Here is an 18,745-nt window from a genome sequence, read left to right on the forward strand (position 1 = left end):
GATGGCGTACCCCATGGCTATGATCTCCAGCACCCATTTGTCTGTGGTGATCCTTTGCCACTGGTCGTAAATGGTCGGAGGCGATGGTGGAATAACAGCTTCGGATGACCTTGTGCGATGGTAGTGATGGCGCAGCCCTGGATCTGTGTGTCAAACTTGTGGCCTTTGGCCCTGCCCCGAGGACGCACGGCTCTGTTGGGAACGTTGCCTGGGAGTTCTGTTCTGCTGGTGCTGTTGATGTCGCCCTTGCTCGTAACCCCTGTGGTACTGGGGATGCTGTGGCTGGTACTGGTACCGTCTTTGTTGAGGGTAGTACTTTTTCTTTCTGTATGGAGGGGTGTAAATCCCCAGGGTCCTAAGTGTGGCTGTTGAATCTTTACTGGAATGAAGGACCGGGTCAGTTGATTCAGCAAACAGCTTCTGCGTGTCGAAGGGAAGATCGACGATCTTTGCCTGCAGATCCCTCGGTATACCCGAAGTCTGGAGCCAGGACTCCCTTCGCATCACCACTGCCGTAGCTGTGGAGCGTGCTGCTGTGTCCGCAACATCCAGGGCGATCTGAACTCCCGTCCTCGAGGCCGCGTAGCCTTCTTGCACGATGGCCTTGAGCACCGGTTTCTTGTCCTCTGGAAGCGAGTCCATGAGGGAGGTTAACCTAGCGTAGTTGTTGAAATTGTGGTTCGCTAGATGCGCTGCGTAATTTGCCATTTGCAACAGTAGTGTGGAGGAGGAGTAGACCTTTCTGCTGAACAGCTCTAGTTTCTTGGCATCTTTGTCTGTTCCCCCTGTCTTGAATTGAGATGTCTTTGATCTTTGTTGCGACAACTCTACCACCAAGGAATTTGGTTGTGGGTGGCTGAACAGCAACTCCATGCCCTTTGCCGGCATGAAGTATTTCTTGTCCGCTCTCTTGTGGACAGGCGGAATAGTCGCAGGGGTCTGCCATATCGTAGTGGCGGACTCCAAGATTGCTTCGTCAAGCGGTATTGCTATTTTGGAGGAGGCTGGAGGTCTCAGATTTTTGAGGAGCTTATGGTGTTTCGCTTGCACCTCTGCTGTCTGGATGCCTTGCATGAAGGCCACCCTTTTAAACAGCTCTTGAAACTGTTTGAGATCGTCCGGAGGATGGACGTCCCCCGGGGCCGTAGCCTCGTCCGGGGAGGAGAGCGAGGAACCACTAGGATACGCCTCTCTGGACCCTTCCGGTTCCTGTTGGCGATGGTACATCCGCTCGCTGGAAGCTTGCGAGGGAAAATCTCGGGGTTCCATAACCAGTTCCCCCTGAGATACTTGAGTCTCTGTCCCCGTTCGCAATTGCCCTCGGGGATACGGGACCGTCTGTGGGGATCTTTCCCTGGTAGAATGCCGGTGGTGTCTGTGCCCCGCGTGATAGGGACGACCATGGCAGCATGGGCACTGTTCTTGGGAAGGTGACCTGGACCACTCCCTTGGTGCATACCCCGAGTCTGGGGGAGCGAGATCGTCGAGAGACATGGGACACTGGAGAGAGCGATTTGTGATAGTAATCCAGCGGCTCAAACCCCAAGAAGGGTGAAGGTGGTCCCAGCCAGCGCGAGGCTGGTTGTAAAAATGGAGACGGGGGCTCTGGGTAGGCTAGGGGGGACCCCTGCCTTCTAGTTGGAGTCCGCAGCACGAGCGGAGGGCTGAGAGAAAGCAACTCTGCAGCCCTGTCTGGAGAGGGGCTGCGGTGCCTTCTTTTCTGTGCAGCCTTCCCCCTCCCTTGAGGGGGTGGCTCTGCCCCTTGGTGTGCAGGGGATCTCGGCCCCCTCCGCGCCGCGCTCGGCACGCTCTTGGGCGGTGCCGCACGGGCGGTGTCCTCCGGTGCCTGCAGGCTGCGTGCCTGCACGCTCTGCACCGCCGGTTCCCTGGGGGTCGGTGCCGCTGCCTGCGGTGCCGCCGGTACCGGCGCTTGTTTAGCCGCCGCCCTGCCTGCGGTGCGGGGAGGCTGTTTGATCATCGGAGGCTGAGCCGCCTCCATGTGGCTCTCCGTGCCGCCGCCGATCAGCTGTTGCTGCGGCTGGGGGCTGTGCGCTCCTCCCGTCCCGCTCGCTGTTGCTGCCGGCAGGGATTGGGTTGGGGAGACTTTCCTCCGTTTTTGTGCTGATGGGGTGAGGGAGGCAGCTTTCCTTTTATGGGCCCCGGAGGGTCCCTCCTGCTGTGGCCGCTCCGGCACGTCTGGCTGGAGGGCCTTGTCGAATAGCAGCATTTTAAGCCGTATCTCCCTGTCCTTCCTTGCTCTGGCTGTCAATTTTGCACAGAAGGAGCATTTCTGCGTGACATGGGACTCCCCAAGGCACCTTATGCAGTGACTGTGCCCATCAGACACTGGCATTGCCTCTTGGCAAGACTCACATTTCTTGAATCCTGAAGAGGACATTGTTGGTGAGTCTTTTAGTTGTTAATGGGGTACTTAGCACCTTCTCTGTGCTGTTTTCCCCCTCTCGGATAGCCTGCCGCGGCAGGAGGGCTAATGGCCCTAGGCTCCTGGCCTCCGGTGCTCTGCTTGTTACTAGGACTGGACTGAATTCCGTCCCGCTTGTTGTTTTTTGGTTTTTGGTTTTTTTTGAAAATAACAACTGGCTAACCTAACAATAGACTAAGAACTTGAAAACTTTAAAGAAAACAGCTAAAAACCATTGAATACGCTAACTTGGCCGTAGCCTAGTCGGATTCCGTCTGCAGCCGATGGCGGTTAAGAGGAACTGGTGGGGACCGGATCGCGCACGTGGCCATGAGCGCACAAGGGAGTGGCGCGCACCGGCGCATGCGCGGTCCGGCAGAAACTGCTTGGAAGATCCGATCTGCGGCACCAGGCGAGCCTGACACCTACTGTGGAGCACCCACGGGGACACTCGAAGAAGAACCAGTACTTCAGTGGTGAAGTATGGCATGTGTCATTTTATTTCCATGATTTTTTCTTTATACTTTTTCCAAAATTCCTCCCCTCAAAGTGTATTTAAATTTGTATTCATAGACAGAAAGCCCCCATATAGCCAAAACAGAGAGGACTCTTCAGCTTCTTGCCAGCCCAGCACTAGCTTGAAGAGCAGCCTGCTGAGGTAGGTAGGAGGCTGGAACTGAAAAAACTGACACCTGTTCGATATGATATAGCAGTTACACATCATTTTGTGAAACTGAAAATTTATGATCCCCTGGGTCTTCTCCAAACACCGCAAAAACAAATTATTTAAGTCATTCCTTTTATAGCCATCCCTTTTAGATAATGTTTTCTAGACCTTTATTTTCCTGTCTCCTCTGGGCATTCTCCATTTTATTCCTGTCCTTCCTGAAATGTTCCTGATCACCCAGCACTGGACACAATATGCCAGAGCTGAGGCCTTATTAGCATGGTGTAGAACAGAAGAATTACTTATCATATCTTGCCTTACAACACTCTTACTATGTCCCAGAATGTTTTTCTTCTTCTTCTTTTGACACCAGCGTTACACTGTTCACTCATATTTAGCTTGTGATCCACTATACAGTAAACCCTCTAAATGTGTGATTGCGAGTTAAGTGCAACTAAAAATCCCACTCCCCTTGGCCCTGGCTCAACCACCTCCCCGCCTCCCGCCCCAGCCCCACCGGGCCAAGTTCAACCCCTGGCTCCTGCAGCCTGGCTCTGGCTCTGGCTCGGATCCACCCCCTCCTACCTGCCTGTCCCCCTGCAGCCCTAACCCACCCCAGGCTTGACAATCCTGCCCACTCCCACAGCCCCAACCCACTGCTAGGCTTCCCAGCCTCCACCACCCTCTCCTGCTGCCCTCCCCCGCCAACCCCAGGACTTACCTTTCAAAAGGAGCTCCAGGTGCTCCTGCTGCTTCCCCGGCTACAGAATGTGCGTTTCACCAGGGAAAAAAGCTGCCCCCAATGTACGCGAAATTCAAGTTATGCGAGGGACTACTGTAAATTTGAGATCTCTCCCCACAAAAAAACCAGTCCTGTAGCACCTTAAAGGCTAACAATACTATTTATTAGGTGATGAGCTTTCATGGGACAGACCCACTTCTTCAGATCTGAAGCTCATCACCTAATAAAAAATACTGTTAGACTTCAAGGTGCTACAGGACTGCTTTTTTGTTTTGTGAAGATACAGACTAACACAGCTACCCCTCTGAGACTTTCCACAGTACTCCTTCCTAGGCAGGCATTTCTCATTTTGTATGTGTGCACCTGATGCTCCTTTATACATGGAGCACTTTGCATTTGTACTTACTGTATTTCATCCAGTTTACTTTGGAGCATTTCTCCAGTTTCTCTAGGTCAGTGGTTCCCAATTTTTTCACTAGTGCAGCGCCGCCCCCTCCCGCGAGATCTGTTTTCAGCTTCCCTATCAAAGCAAATTCTAGTGCTACGTACACTTCACTAAATGAAAAAGGAAACCACAGCATAGATTTTCAGACAGCAATTAATAACATTATTGGAAGATATTTAACTTAAAAACAATTGATTTGTAACTTTGCAACTTATTTAAAACTTATTGTCTATGATCATTTTTATCTTTTTTTTTTTTTTTCCCCCACAGATCCCTTGCACTACCCTCACGGACCCCAGGTTAGGAACCACTGGTCTAGCTCAGAGTTTCTAAAACTGTGTTCCTTGGAAAACTGCTGTTCCATAAACAACTCACAGGTGTACCATGAGTTTTTGTAAAAATACACTGATGGTACATATTTTGTTATTAAAACCAGATACAATGTTACTACTTCATTGCTATGATACCTGATTACTTTATTTTGTTTTTGCTGTATATGCTGCTGTTCGTTTTTGGTTTTTTTGGTCTGACAGCAATGTTTTAAAGAAAATTTTCATAGGTGTCCCACATAAAAAAAAATACTATTGTCTGGTGTTCCGTGGCCTCAAAAAGTTTAAGGAACACTGGTCTAGATCATTTTGAATTTTAATCCCATCCTTCAAAGCTCTTGCAATGTATTTTCCCTTCCTCTTCCCCGCAATATTATCCGCAAACATTTAAAGAGTACTCTCTGTGAGCATTATCCAAATCACTGATGAAGATATTGAACAGAACCAGAACCTGTGGGATCCCACTCAAGATGCCCTTTCAGCTTCACTGGGAACCACTATAACTATTCTCAGGGCTCAATTTTCCAATCAGTTATGTTCCCAATTTATAGTACCTCCATCTACATTCTAGTTCCCTAGCTTGTTTGTGCGGGTTATGTGAGACAGTATCAAAAGGCTTACTAAAGTCAAGATATACCACATCTATTGCTTCTTGTGTAGCAACTGTAAATAGCTAGGTATATTTTAATAGAACTTTATCTTACTATGTATCTTGGTAACGCCCTGTATTACCCTGTATCTTTTTAATAGGCCACAAACTTTTGCATTACTCTTTAGATTGGTTATTTTATATATTATTTTCTACCTTTGTATTATCCTTTATATTGGTTATCTTCTATTCATAAGACACTTTGTACCAGATTCCATATTGTACCTAAAACTCCATTTTACTCTTTTATGAGCCTGTAAACCTTCTAGTCTCTGTGAGAATGGGAGTGTGTGAGAGCCACCTGGAAGTGTGAATCTGGATGCTTAAAGATTTACCCTCTGGAGCCAGCCTGTCTGGACAACAAAGGCTTGAAGGCTGAAGAACATTAAGAACTGGACTCTACAGCAGTGACCCACCCAGAGAGGAAGATTAAGTCCCATCTGTCGGTGATGAGTCACACAAAAACCAGGGGCGGGGGGGGGGGGGGGCAGTGGGAAAGAATCAAACCCATCTGCCATTGACTGGTGACTCATTGTGCCTGGGGCAGTGGGACAGAACCAGAACTATGGACTAAAAGCTATAAAAGATGTGTGCACCACGACAGAGTTGGGTTCCTCTTCGCGTCTTGTCAACATTGGAGCATTGATGCAGATCAACAGAACCTGGCTGCACACTCACATCTAATCCATCTGGCAATGGATTAGAGTGAGCGACCTTTGGTAACTATAAGCAACCACAAGACGATGTGTGCGTGTGTGTGTATATTCCTCTGAGTAAATTATATATATTATATGCATATAATATAATGGCACTGTATTCTCAATAAACACGGTGTTCTTGCCTTGTCCCTCTGAAAAGGTCCTGTGTGCTTCTTACAAGCATAACACTCTCCTTACCAAGGTTTGTTAGCATGTCAAAAGAAAGCTAGTAGGCTGGTTAGACATGATCTGCTCAACAAATCCAAATTAACTGTTACTCCTCACCTTATCTTCTACATATTTGCAAACTGACTGCCCAAAGAAGTAGTTTGCTACTTACAGTATTGCTCAGGTGGCTGTCAGGAAAGTTTTCTGTCAGCTGCCCATGCTGGAACTGAGGTAGGTGTGCAGATAGCTCTGTCATTGGGACAGCTCTGTGGAAACCAATTATTGCTACACAAAACTGATCTTTCTTCTTGGTACACTGCAAGGAAAATCATGTGTGTTATAATTCCATATTCACAAACACATTCTTTTAAAAGCTCTTGGTAACTTATGTAGATCAAGGATAATGATTTTCCCTTCTTCTCTTTAGATGTACAACCATGTTACATTTTCACAAAATTCTGCTCAACAGGTATTTTCCAGCACAAAAATAAAAAAATGTATCAGGGACTTAGTGAGCCATGATGGTAAATACAAAGAAGAAGCCAAGTCTAGGATTCAGTAAGACATTGAGAAAGAAAATAAATTATTTATTCTACCTGGGGCAATTATTCAAACACTTGTTGCACATTTGAACACAACGTAAATGATACACTCCTGTTTTTATTAGACTGTAGAACATTCTCGTACAACTATCTTAGCCTCTTTACCACACACCATAACCCACAGTCAAGTAATGGTAAGCCAGAAATAAGATTTCTTCACTCTTGGCTCACTCATGCTCAGGCTAGAAATCTCGCAGCTTCTTAACGCAAGTTTACAGTTTTTCAAATATCAGGATTTAAAACTAACATTTGACTTACAGCATTTAGTATCTGTAATGCTCAGTCAGTTGTCTGGAGTTACACAGAACAATACTCCCATTCAATTACTAAGCACAAAAGTCTTCAGCAAACCTTCAAGTATTAAAGCATATTCATACGCCTCTAATACATAGCACTTTGACAAATTTATTCAAATGTGCCATGAAAAATATACATGCAACAGCTCATGATTATTTAAAGCCTTTGTTAGTGCTAATAAAGAAATACTAAGATACATATGAATTAATCTGACCCCCCTTGACACCCTTAACTGCGCTTATCCCCACACAACCACTAAGTATGAGAGGCAGGAAACAGTGATCTAAGGCTGTGGTGTCCAATATGCTCACCACACGTTGCAAAAAGAACACTGCATTGTGGTGAATACAGGGGTGGCCAACCTGCAGCTCTTGAGCTGCATGCGGCTCCTTGAGCCCTTAAATGTGGCTCCTCCTGAGAGGCACACACAAGGAGTGCTGTCCACCCACTCTGTGCATGTGCCCCCTGCTTAGCAGAAGCAGCAAGTGGTAGTACCAGTGGCAGCCCCAGCAGCTTTGGTGAGTTGCCAACATTGAAGTTGAACAGTGGGGCTGGGAGTTCCTGGGGGGAGAGCATTCAGTTACAGTGGGGTGGGGAAGGGTTGAGAGGGAGAGGGCTGGGGTGCCTGGCTCTGGGGGAGCGGCAGGGCATTATTTAAAGTGGGGGGGAGGGGAGGCTAGGAGTGCCTAGCTCTGGGGGACGGCATTAGATAATGTGGCAAATATGGAAAGATGACAACCACAAGCATGGTGACCTTTTAATTCCTATTGGACACCGCTGCTCTCAAGCCATAACACAGGAAAATAATCAGTACAAGTTTTCTGAAGAAAAACAAGTGCCCAATGGGGGAGGTACTATCTAATAAATATTGTAACATCTGGATCTCTCGCTAAGTGAGCATTTCCATACCATACATGGAAAATGACATTTCTCCCTAGAGATCCATTTGGGAAGCAGGGCCTATACATCTCAGGAAAAAAAGGAAGCCCTTTTCAGCAATGACTTCCACTTAATAGTCATTAAGAGACAATGCCACTGTGATTAGCTTTAATGGCCCCAGCCTGCTCTACTAAGGCTAGATCTACAATAGGGAAGAAAGTTGATTTCAGATGTACAATTCTAGCTATGCCATTAGTGTAGCTAGAATCGACATATCTGATGAAGTGGATCTTTGCCCAAAAAAGCTTATACGCCAAAAATATCTGTTAGTCTATAAGGTGCCACAAGACTTCTTATTGTTTTTCATATAAGAATCGACTATCTTACCTATTGTAGTCCAGGGCTTGAAAGTCACGCATCTACGTCCTTTACTCCATGCAATTGCGTGGAGTACAGTGGTCAATGGCCCAGCCCAGAGAAGTTGATTTTGCCACAAAAATTGAACTCTGGAAGATCAATCTTCCCGCAGTCAATCTTTGTGTGAGTATAAATTAGCCCTAACAGAAGAGATATGTTTATCTGTGTCTAACCTAGCGCTTTAATTGGTAAAAATTTTATCAACCAGGTTATAAAAAACCCACACACCCAAGTGAGATACCTTTCACCAACAGACGCTCTGGTGTGGACAGCATCATGCTGGAGGAGATGATCTCCTGCTGACATTGCTACTGCTGCTCATTACTGCAGTTTAATTATGCTGAAAGGAGAGCTCTTGCCAGCTACCAGAGATCAGCTATGCAGGAGACCTTAAAGCAGTGAAGTTACAGTGGTACAGCTGTCACTGTAATATCTGCTGTGTAGACATAGCCTAACTGAGGGTTGGTTTATAATGGGAATTTACATTAACAGAGCTCCATATCTCAAGTGCTCCACACTTCTGAGAGGTACAGCTGTGCTGGGCATCAGGTTAATGGAAGAATTCTTCCATCGATCTAACAACCACCACTTGGTAAGGTGGATTAACTATAATGAGAGAAGAATCTCTCCCATCAGTGAACCTAGTGTCTAGTTGTGCCAATGCAGCTTTTTAAATGGAGGAAAATCATGCTGTGCACCTAGACTCTTGATTTTAAAATCCTTTCCTTTAGGGTCAATCTCTTCAGTACAAAATTATGCTGACCTTATTACATTGCTTTTGCGCAGCCACCCTACACTCCTTGGCTGTGACTACAATAGTCCCCGCCTTTTGGAAGGGGCATGCTGATGAGCCACTTCTGCAGATGCTAATGAGGTGCTGCCAAGAGTATGCAGTGCCTCATCAGCATAATGGCAGCTGCACACATTTCAAAAGTGCTGCTTTTGAAACACATGCTGCCCATGTAGCAGGGGCCTTTCAGAAGGACCCCTCAAACTTTGAAAGCATCTTCCTCCCAAAACCAAATGGGAAGAAGGGACTTTCAAAGCCAAGTGGTCCTTTCAAAAGGCCCCTGTCTACATGGGTGGCATGTCTTTTGAAAGGGGCACTTTCAAAATGCACGTGGGTGCCACTATGCTAATGAGGTACTGCCTATTCATGGCAGCACCTCATTAGCATTTGCCAAAGTGGCACATTAGTATGCCCCTTCCGAAACGCAGAGGCTAGTGTAGCCACAGCCCATGTGTCAGAGATGTAGACCTAAGCTCCAGGGCTTGTTTTTATGAGGAGTGCAATGCATCCGGCAGGGAAAATGCCCTTTCCTTGAAGGATAGGTTGTAAAGGACATAGAAAGAAACAGTTCAAGATTGTTGCTAGAATTCGTGGAGCAGTTGCAGATGGTGGAGTGCTAGAATTCTGACCCTCAGAAACAAGCACTGATTGGTGGAATCCCACTGACATGAGGAGGACAAGGAGAGACTGCAGAACGCTTGGATATGCAAGGCCACATTCCTGAATTTGTATGCCAAACTTGCCCCAGCCTTTCCGCACAGGGAGGCCAAAATGAGCAAGACACTAATAGCTAAGAACCAAATGGCGACCGCACTGTGGAAACCTGCAATGCCAAATTACTTCTGGTCAGTTGGGACACCCACCATGGGGGCTGTTATGATTCAACTGTGCAGGGCCAATAAGCACTTGCTACAGAGGACAGTGACTGGGCAATATACAGGACATACACAATGGTTTTGCAGCAATGGGTTTCCCAAATTGTGATGGAGTGACTGATGGCACACACATCCCTATTTTAGCAACAGAACACTTTAGCACAGAGTACATCGATAGAAAGGACTACTATTCTAGTATTTTGCCAGTACTGATGGACCATCATAGACATTTTATCAATATCAAGGTGGCTGGTCAGGGAAGGTGCACGTCATGTGCATCTTTAAGAACGTAGGTAGTCCGTCATGTCCGACGATGATGTCTTGAGCTTGCACAGGCTCATTGGTTGTGAACTCGCATGTGGCTGAGGAGTCCAAGCTTTGAACAGCATGGACGTTCACAGTGGGGGCAAGGGAACTGTCCTGGCTCTGTTGATGCAGCTGCTGCTGTTGCTTTCTTCCTCTCATGAACATCAATGAGGTGTACGTGTCGCTGCTCTTCAAAGTTGTCATATGCGTGTCGTAGGAGAGCACAGCAGCCTGTTCGGTCTTTTGCACGGTGCTCTAGCTGATCTGGGTTTAAAACAGCATGAGCAATGTTGGCCTTCACACAGTCTTTATACCTCTTGCAAGGCCTAACTTGATTCCTTTTGCCCTGGGAGAATTCACCATAGAGGACTTGCTAAGGGATTCCTGACTCCTCCAGTCATATGACGTGCCCTGTCCAGCAAAGCTGGGCTTTCAGAATCATGGCTTCAATGCTCGTAGCTCTTGCTCTGTCCAGGCCTTCCAGGTTTGTAACTCTGTCCTGCCATCGAAGGTGCAGTATTGACCTCAGGCTGCGTGTGTGGAAGTGCTCCAGCAGTTTTTTATGTTTTCTGTACAAGGTCCCCGTTTCACAGCCATACAGGAGACTGATCAGGACTACAGCCTTGTACACTTTCAGTTTAATGGACTGTTGGATATTATGCTGATTCAATATTTGTGTTCTCAGATGTCCTAGTGCCCAGCTGGCCTGGCAGATTCTGGCATTGATTTCTTTGTCAAGGGAGCCATCGCTGGCTATCACACTGCCAAGGTACTTGAACTCCTCTACTGTTTTTAACTCTGTTCCTTCAATAAAGATTGAAGTGGGGAAAGCAGCAGATCCTGGAGCAGGTTGAAGCAGTACCTTGGTCATTCCTAGGCTGATGGTCAAACCAAAGAGGCGAGTGGCATCAGCAAACTTGTTGACGGTGAGCTGGAGATCAGATTCCTTGTGTGCCATAAGTGCACAGTCGTCAGCAAAAAGGGCTTCAAGGATGAGCCTCTCAAGTGTCTTGGTTTTAGCATTCAGAGACGAGGTCAAAAAGTGACCCATCAAGTCTGTATTTTATGTAGACTCCATGGTCCACGTCCCTAACTGAGTGGCTGAGAACACACGTGAAAAAGAGGTTGAATAAAACTGGGGCCAGCACACACCCTTGCTTCACACCACTGGATATTTCAAATGGATCTGAGGACTTGCCATTTGAAAGAACAAAGCCATCTTTAAAAACACAGAGCTGTAAACACAGCTGCAAGCAAGGACTTTCTTTCCAACTGGAAGAACATCATTGGAGAAGTTGAAATGCCAGTAGTGATCCTGGAAGGCTCAGCTACCCCTTTTCTTCAATGGCTCATGAGGCTGTACACAAGGCAACTTGACAAAACCAATGAGTACTTCAACTACAGGCTCAGTAAGTGTGGGATGACAGTTCAATGTGCCTTGAGCCATTTGATGGGTCACTGGCATTATTCACTTATGAGGTTTGACCTCACTGAAAAAGTATCCCTACGGCAATAGCTGCCTGCTGCATCCTGCATAACATCTATGAAATAAAGACCAAGAAAGGTGGGGAGGGGTTTCCTGATGAGGCAGAGGGCGGACATGGAATGGCTGTTTGCTGAATCTGAATAGCCAGATATAAGGGCTATAAGAAGAGCTCAATGCAGAGTTGTATGGCACAGTGAGACTTTCAAGGATTATTTTAATAGCAAGCTAGAGTGGTGTGTGTTTCCCATAAAGTAATCGCTGAGTGGCATGGGAAAACATCCTACTGCAGTGGAATAAATAAGACAGCCCTCCCCAGAAGCCTTTTGCAAAGAATTACAGACTACCCCAATGAGAGTTTAATCAAGATCTTTATATAGCATTCACAGGACATCTGGGTGTACGCAAAATGCTCCCTGCAGCCCTCTGCATCTATCTTTAGATGGAAACGAAATACAGATAACTCTGTTCCTCTTGGTTGTTTCTCTGCTTCCAGCACAGGTGAAATGAGTAGATCAACAGATGGTCCTGCTACCTTCAAAGCAATTCACATATGTATCAGAGGTCCTTTCATTTGCATCAAGATAACCAGTGCTCGATTATTGGGACTTGCTCAACTATGGTGAAGTCAGAAACATGTCCTAGCTCGCACACCTGCATCCTCTAGTTGTTCTTCCTCTTTCTTGCTGTTCATGGCAGGGACCTGTGACTCAGGCTCTTCCCAAGTATCTACAGAGCTCTTTGAGGTGGTGGTGTGGTGTCTGTTGAGGATAGCATGAAGCTCTTTGTAAAAGCAGCAGGTTTGTGGCTCTATACCAGAACCATTGTTGGCCTCCCTTGCCTTGTGGTGCAGGTCTTTGGCTTTCACGTGTTAATGTCACTGGTCCCTCTTCTAGCCCTTCCCCTTTATTGCCGCAGCAATTTTCTCACATACGTTGATATTTCTACAGCTGGTTCAGAGCTGCGTTTGCAAAGCCTCTTCTCTTCCATACACCCAGATCCATTACCTCCTGTGTACTCCACTCATGAGCATATCTGTAGTGCATAGCTAGCAACGTCAGCTGGGTAGTTGCATGCAAAACCAGAGAGCTACTGGGTGTGCTTGCCAAACTGGGCAACCAGGAAAAGTGATTTCAAAAATCTGCAGATCTTTAAAAGGGAAAGGCAGCTGCTTCCACCAGGCCCCAGGACAGCGGAGTTCACAGCTGTGACCAGAGCAGTCAGGGTGAGAAATGTTTTGGAGGCCAGTAACTGTCTTTTTCAGCAGCAGGCAGTCATACCAGTGTCAAAGAGAGGTAAAATTCTTTCTATTCCTACCCAAAATTTCCCTATTTTCTATTGTGTTAGCCTTCACCTCCCCACTGCCTCCAGCGCTGTGCTCATATTCAGCTCATCATCTACAATAATTACCAGATCTTTAGAGACACTGCTTCCTAGGATGGAATACCCCTGTCCAGAACCTTCCTGGAGCTGTACGCATGGCACTTCCTGTTCTGTCTAGTGGTGAACAAGTCCATCCAGGGAGTTCCACACTTCTTCAAGAGAGCAGAGGCTACCTCCAGAGAGCCCACTTGTGGTGAGAAAAAAACTGCTTGATCAGAAAAATTGGCCATGGTATTTCTGACATCAATAACGAGCCACTTGCATGGAAATAATGTGGAGTATGGAGAATTCCCAAAAATGGATCGGACCTTGGCAAAAGGGCATGTGAACGTGCTGCACCTTGCCTGCTGATGTAATACATTGTGGTAGTGTTGTCTGTGAAAACTCTGGCTCCCCTCATGGAGAGGTGGGAGAGGAAAATTTTGCACATCTTGGATCTCCTTGTTATTGCTTCCTCTGGGGACCGGGAGCCCTGAGTTTAGAGGTTGTAGAGATACATTCCACTGAGTGTGTGGCTGTGTGAAAAGTGACTCCTTCCACAATGTTTACACTGTCTGTCCATCAGGAAAGTGCTGCTAAGACTGGGAAAGGGATGGTCATAACCTGATCTAGGGGGTGCCCAGAAGGGGAGTAGATCAAATCCAGACAGTCCTGGGAAGGACTCAACATGAGCCTGGCCTGCAGGACCTTGTACACACATGCTACCATCTGGCCAAGGAGATAGATGCAAGCCTTACCTTAGTGAGACGAGTCGCAGAGTCAGTCAATGAGATCAACCAGCAAGTGGATTCTTGTGAGGGTATCCCTAAAGAGGGATGTGGATATGGGAAGGACAGAAGACAGCTGAAAGATGTATCACTGCTGGAGTACTCTGAGGACCCAAAAGTAAGAAATTACAGTGTTGTGCAGGGAGGAGAGAGAGTGAGGGGGAGGAGCGGGAATCTGGGACACAGACAGGTTGTCATCCTTGGATACACCGTAAAAGGGGCCTTTGGCTAAAAACCTGGACGTGGTAGAGGCCGACTAAGGTTGAAAGTGTGGATGTTTGCTCAGCCTCCTCTTATAGCCCCAAAATTTAGTTTGAACCTACTTCTGACAGGATTGGGGAGGGTTCAGACTGAGTTTGATGTGGCTTAAAATTTCTTGCAGGCGGGCCCTGGCACACAGAGACTTATTGTTTGCAGCGTGGTACACAAATTGTTAAGGTTGTGCAGTTTAATATTTGCTTGTTCTGGGAACAAGGCAGTACCGTCATAGAGCAGGTCCTGAAGGGATCCGTGTTCCCTGACAGAGACACCCAAGTGTAGCAGCCAGGATGCCCTTCTCAGAGAGGCTGCAGTCACCAGGTAGTAGGCCACAGAGTCTGCTGCATTGGTGGCCACTTAGATCAGTGCTCTGGCTGTCACAGCACCCTGGTCAGCCGGTACCCAGAACTCCTTCCTCAAGGCCTCAGGAAGGGAAGACTTGAACTTGATGGCCTCCCACAGATTCAGGTTGTAGCAAATCATGAGAGCTTAGTGATTTGCCACCCAGTCTAGCCTCTTGGAGTCTTTGCTTTTGGGGGGGTAGCCCCAGGCTGTCCTTGACATTCTTCCTGATTAACCTCCTCCACTACAAGGGAGCTGGTTGCTGGGTGTGAGAAGAAGTAGTCATAACCTTTGACAGGGACAAAGTATTTCCACTCCACTGCTCAGAGATGGGAGCCAAAGAAGAAAGAGTTTGCCACAAGGGCCATGTCTACATTAGCCCCAAACTTCGAAATGGCCATGCAAATGGCCATTTCGAAGTTTACTAATGAAACACTGAAATACATATTCAGCGCTTCATTAGCATGCGGGCGGCCGCGGCACTTCGAAATTGACGCACCTCGCCGCTGTGCGGCTCGTCCCGACAGGGCTCCTTTTCCCTGCTCCATCTGCTCATGGGAATAAGGGGACTTCGAAGTAGGCGGGGTCCTTTCAAAAAGGAGCCCCCTTGGGACGAGCCGCGCGGCGGCGAGGCGCGTCAATTTCGAAGTGTTGCGGCCGCCCACATGCTAATGAAGCGCTGAATATGTATTTCAGTGTTTCATTAGTAAACTTCGAAATGGCCATTTGCATGGCCATTTCGAAGTTTGGGGCTAGTGTAGACATGGCCAAGGTCTGACAAATTTTTGCTACTCCATCATGCAAGTGTAAAGCCACCCCGGCAGGAGCTATTTGTCCCAGTAACCCAAAAAGGGCACCTGAAGGCTATTGCAGCTCCTCAGCCTGAAGGCAAGTCCTGGTAAGCTCTCGGGTCATCCTGTGAGACTAGGGCCATGTCTACACTGGCAGAAGACTTCGAAATGCCCATGCAAATAGCCCTTTCGAAGATTACTAATGTGGCGCTGCTAATAGGAATAAGGGAATTTTGAAGTTGGCAGGGTCCTTTCAAAAAGGACCCCCTGTATGGACAAGCCGCATGGGAGCGGAATGTGACAACTTTGAAGAGCCGCGGCCAGCAGCATGCTAATGAGGCGCTGAATCTCCATGTCAGCGCCTCATTGATAATCTTCAAAATGGCCATTTGTATGGGTATTTTGAAGATTTCTCTTAGTATAGATGTAGCCTAGTAGCGAAGGCCCCAATATGGCCTCATCAGGTGAGGATGCGTGGCTGGAGCCTTGCCTGGAGTTAAAAGTAACTGATAAGCATCATCCATTTACACTTTAAGATCTCTGCTACACAATGAACTGCTTTTTCTCTGTGCTGAGTCAGAACAATGGTATTGAGCTGGAGCTAGAACCAACTCCATGAGGAGACCTTTTAACCAAATGTCCCTCTACTTTTTCATCCACAGCCTAAAAGACTTGCAGATACAGCACTTGTCTATAAAATGTCCCTGCTACCAGCAAAAGCCCCTGATGCCAATTACACCATTTCATCATGTGGCACTGCAAATCAGCCCATAGCAATTTGTGTGGCCTCAGACTCCCTGAAGCCTAATGGGGTCTGTGGAAACCATGAGCATACCCCATGCCTCCATAGGTGCCGTGCTCCATCAATGGCGTGTTGAACAGAGGACAAGCCTCCCCTCCCCAACAGTCATCGATGCTGGAGGTTCTTGTCCTTTCCCAACAGCAGCCAGTGTTGGAGGTCCTTTGTTCTACAATATCTCCTAAGCACCAAAGACACTCGTGTGGGTCACTAGCAGACATAGGACTGCTGCAAATAATATGACAAAGCCAGGGGAGTGGGGCATGGTCCCAGGCTAACCATGAAAGCTCATCACCTAATAAATCATGTTGTTAGTCTTTAGAGTGCTACAAGACTGCTTTTTGGTTTTGTGAAGACACAGACTAAAATGGCTACCTCTCTGTAAAGAGGGGCGGGGGACTATTTACAAGCAATTAAGATAAGAAAATGAAACAGCATCAAGGGCTGTAGCAGTAAAATTCCAAGCACCTTCACTGGTGGCAAGAAAGAAACTCCCTATATAGCACACTGTGTACTCACTAAGCTGGCCCCTACATGTATTGATAAGGGAAAATCTTCCAGCACGAGTGGCCCCACGCACCTATGTTGAATAAACATGAGCAAGCACTTGAAGAATACCATGTTCAATTTTCTGGTGCCCAAAATTCATGAAGAACGTTGATGAACTGGAGAAGATACAGAAAAGAGCCATGAGAAGAACTCAATGATCAGAAAACGTGACATGCAGGATAACCTCAAGGAGCTCAATCTAATAAAGAGAAAGATTAAGGGCAATCTGGTCATAGCTCATAAGTACTTATGTGGGGAAAAAATATTTAATAATGGATTCTTTCATCGAGGAGAGAATGGTGTAATACGACTGAATGGCTGGAAGTTGAAACTAGCCAAATTCAGACAGAAAATAAGAGAGTACCAAATTCACAATGTTTTGGTCAATCCACCTGTCATAGGATTTTAAAAATTATCAGTTTCATGGTTTCAGATGTTTACATGCGAAATTTCACAGAGTTTAATTCTACATAAAAGAATAAACGCACACAAATCAGATATCAGAAATGGCAATATACAAAAACCCGTAGGAGAGCACTTCAATCTCCCAGGCCACACAGTAGCAGACTTAAAAGGAGCTATCCTACAGCAAACAAATTTCAGGACCAGACTCCAAAGAGAAATTTCTGAGCTACAATTCATCTGCAAATTCGACGCCCTCAGCTCAGGCTTAAACAAAGACTGCGAATGGCTGGCTAAATACAAAAGCAGCTTCCCCTCCCTTGGTGTTCACACCTCCAGATCAACTGCTGGTAGTAAGCCTCACCCTTGCTGACTGAGCTAACCTTGTTATCCCCACCCTTGTTCTGGCTTATTTATACCTTGCCCTGCAGATTTCCAAGACCAGCATCTGATGAAGTGAGTCTGTGCTCACGACAGCTCATGCTCAAAACTTTTCTGTTAGTCTATAAGGTGCCACAGGACCCTTTGTTGCTGTTACAGATCCAGACTAACACAGCTACCCCTCCAATACTTCACAGAGTTGTAACTGTCGGGCCTCCAACCCAAAAGAATACTGTGAAACTATTCTGGGGATATGTGGGGGGTATTCCAAGGTATGGCGTAACCCCACTGCCACCACCAGAGGCTTGGAGTGCAATCTCACAGCTGCAGGGCTGTCCCACCAGGCAGGGGTCTGTGTTCCTGGTCCATGGGGCTCTACAGCTGCCCTGCCTTTTCCCAAGTGCCCCACCCACACCTTCTCCATCAGTACTGGCCCTTTACTGCCATCAGAGCAGAATGCTGGAGCTAGCAACAGCAGAGAGGATGATCTTGTGCAGGTACAGCAAACTCCCTAGTTCACGCTTAGTCAGGTCCCAAACCAGCAATGTTCAACCTGCACTTTTAACAATTTGCCAAGGATCGTGGTAGATTCTCCACAGCTCTCAAGTTTTAATCCATTTTACTTTCTAAAAGAGATGCTCTGTGAATTATTTTGGTGAAGTTTCATGGCCCCTCTGGTATATAAAATACCAAATAAGATAACAAAAACCAGCGGTCCCTTTTGGCCTTGGAATCTATAAACCTAAGCTAGGTGCATAGATGGCTGGATAACGGTTCTCAGAGGGTAGTTATTAATGATTTGCAATCATGTTGGAAGGGCATAACAAGTGGGGTTCCACAGGGGGTCTGTTCTGGGACCGGTTCTGTTCAATATCTTAGTCAGTGATATCGATATTGGTATAGAGAGTATACTTAAGTTTGCTGATGATATCAAGCTGGGAGGGATTGCAACTGCTTTGGAAGACAGGCTCATAAATCAAAATGATCTGGACAAACTGGAGAAATGATCTGAAGTAAACAGGATGAAGTTTAATAAGAACAAACGCAAAGTACTCCACTTAGGAAGAAATAACCAGTTTCACGCATACAGAATGTGAAGCGACTGTCTAAGAAGGAGTACTGCAGAGAGGTATCTAGGGGTCATAGTGGACCACAAGGTAAATATGAGTCAACAGTCTGACGCTGTTTCAAAAAAACAAAAACAAAAACAAAAAAAAAGCAAACATGATTCTGGGATGCATTAAGAGGAGTATAGTGAGCAAGACACAAGAGGTCATTCTGCTCCTCTCCTGTGTGCTGATTAG

At 46.7% G+C, this 18,745-nt stretch overlaps 1 protein-coding gene across 3 annotated transcripts in view; it reads right to left on the reverse strand.

Annotated features, from left to right (window-relative positions):
* Window positions 1-18,745, reverse strand: part of PSEN1 (presenilin 1) — a 59,983-nt gene that overhangs the window by 35,904 nt on the left and 5,334 nt on the right. Inside the window, exons 2-3 of one of the 3 annotated variants that reach the window (XM_074997117.1) lie at window positions 13,890-14,023; window positions 6,293-6,436 (exon numbers count right to left, since the gene is read on the reverse strand). In XM_074997117.1, the coding sequence (XP_074853218.1) occupies window positions 6,293-6,376 (84 nt within the window). In that variant the 5' untranslated portion in view covers window positions 6,377-6,436; window positions 13,890-14,023. Of the gene's footprint in view, window positions 1-6,292; window positions 6,437-13,889; window positions 14,024-18,745 lie in introns of those variants that run through there. The other 2 variants (XM_074997116.1, XM_074997115.1) reach the window with 2 other exon arrangements.

The sequence above is a fragment of the Carettochelys insculpta genome, chromosome 6, assembly GCF_033958435.1.
Source record: "Carettochelys insculpta isolate YL-2023 chromosome 6, ASM3395843v1, whole genome shotgun sequence".
NCBI classification, from domain to species: domain Eukaryota; kingdom Metazoa; phylum Chordata; order Testudines; family Carettochelyidae; genus Carettochelys; species Carettochelys insculpta.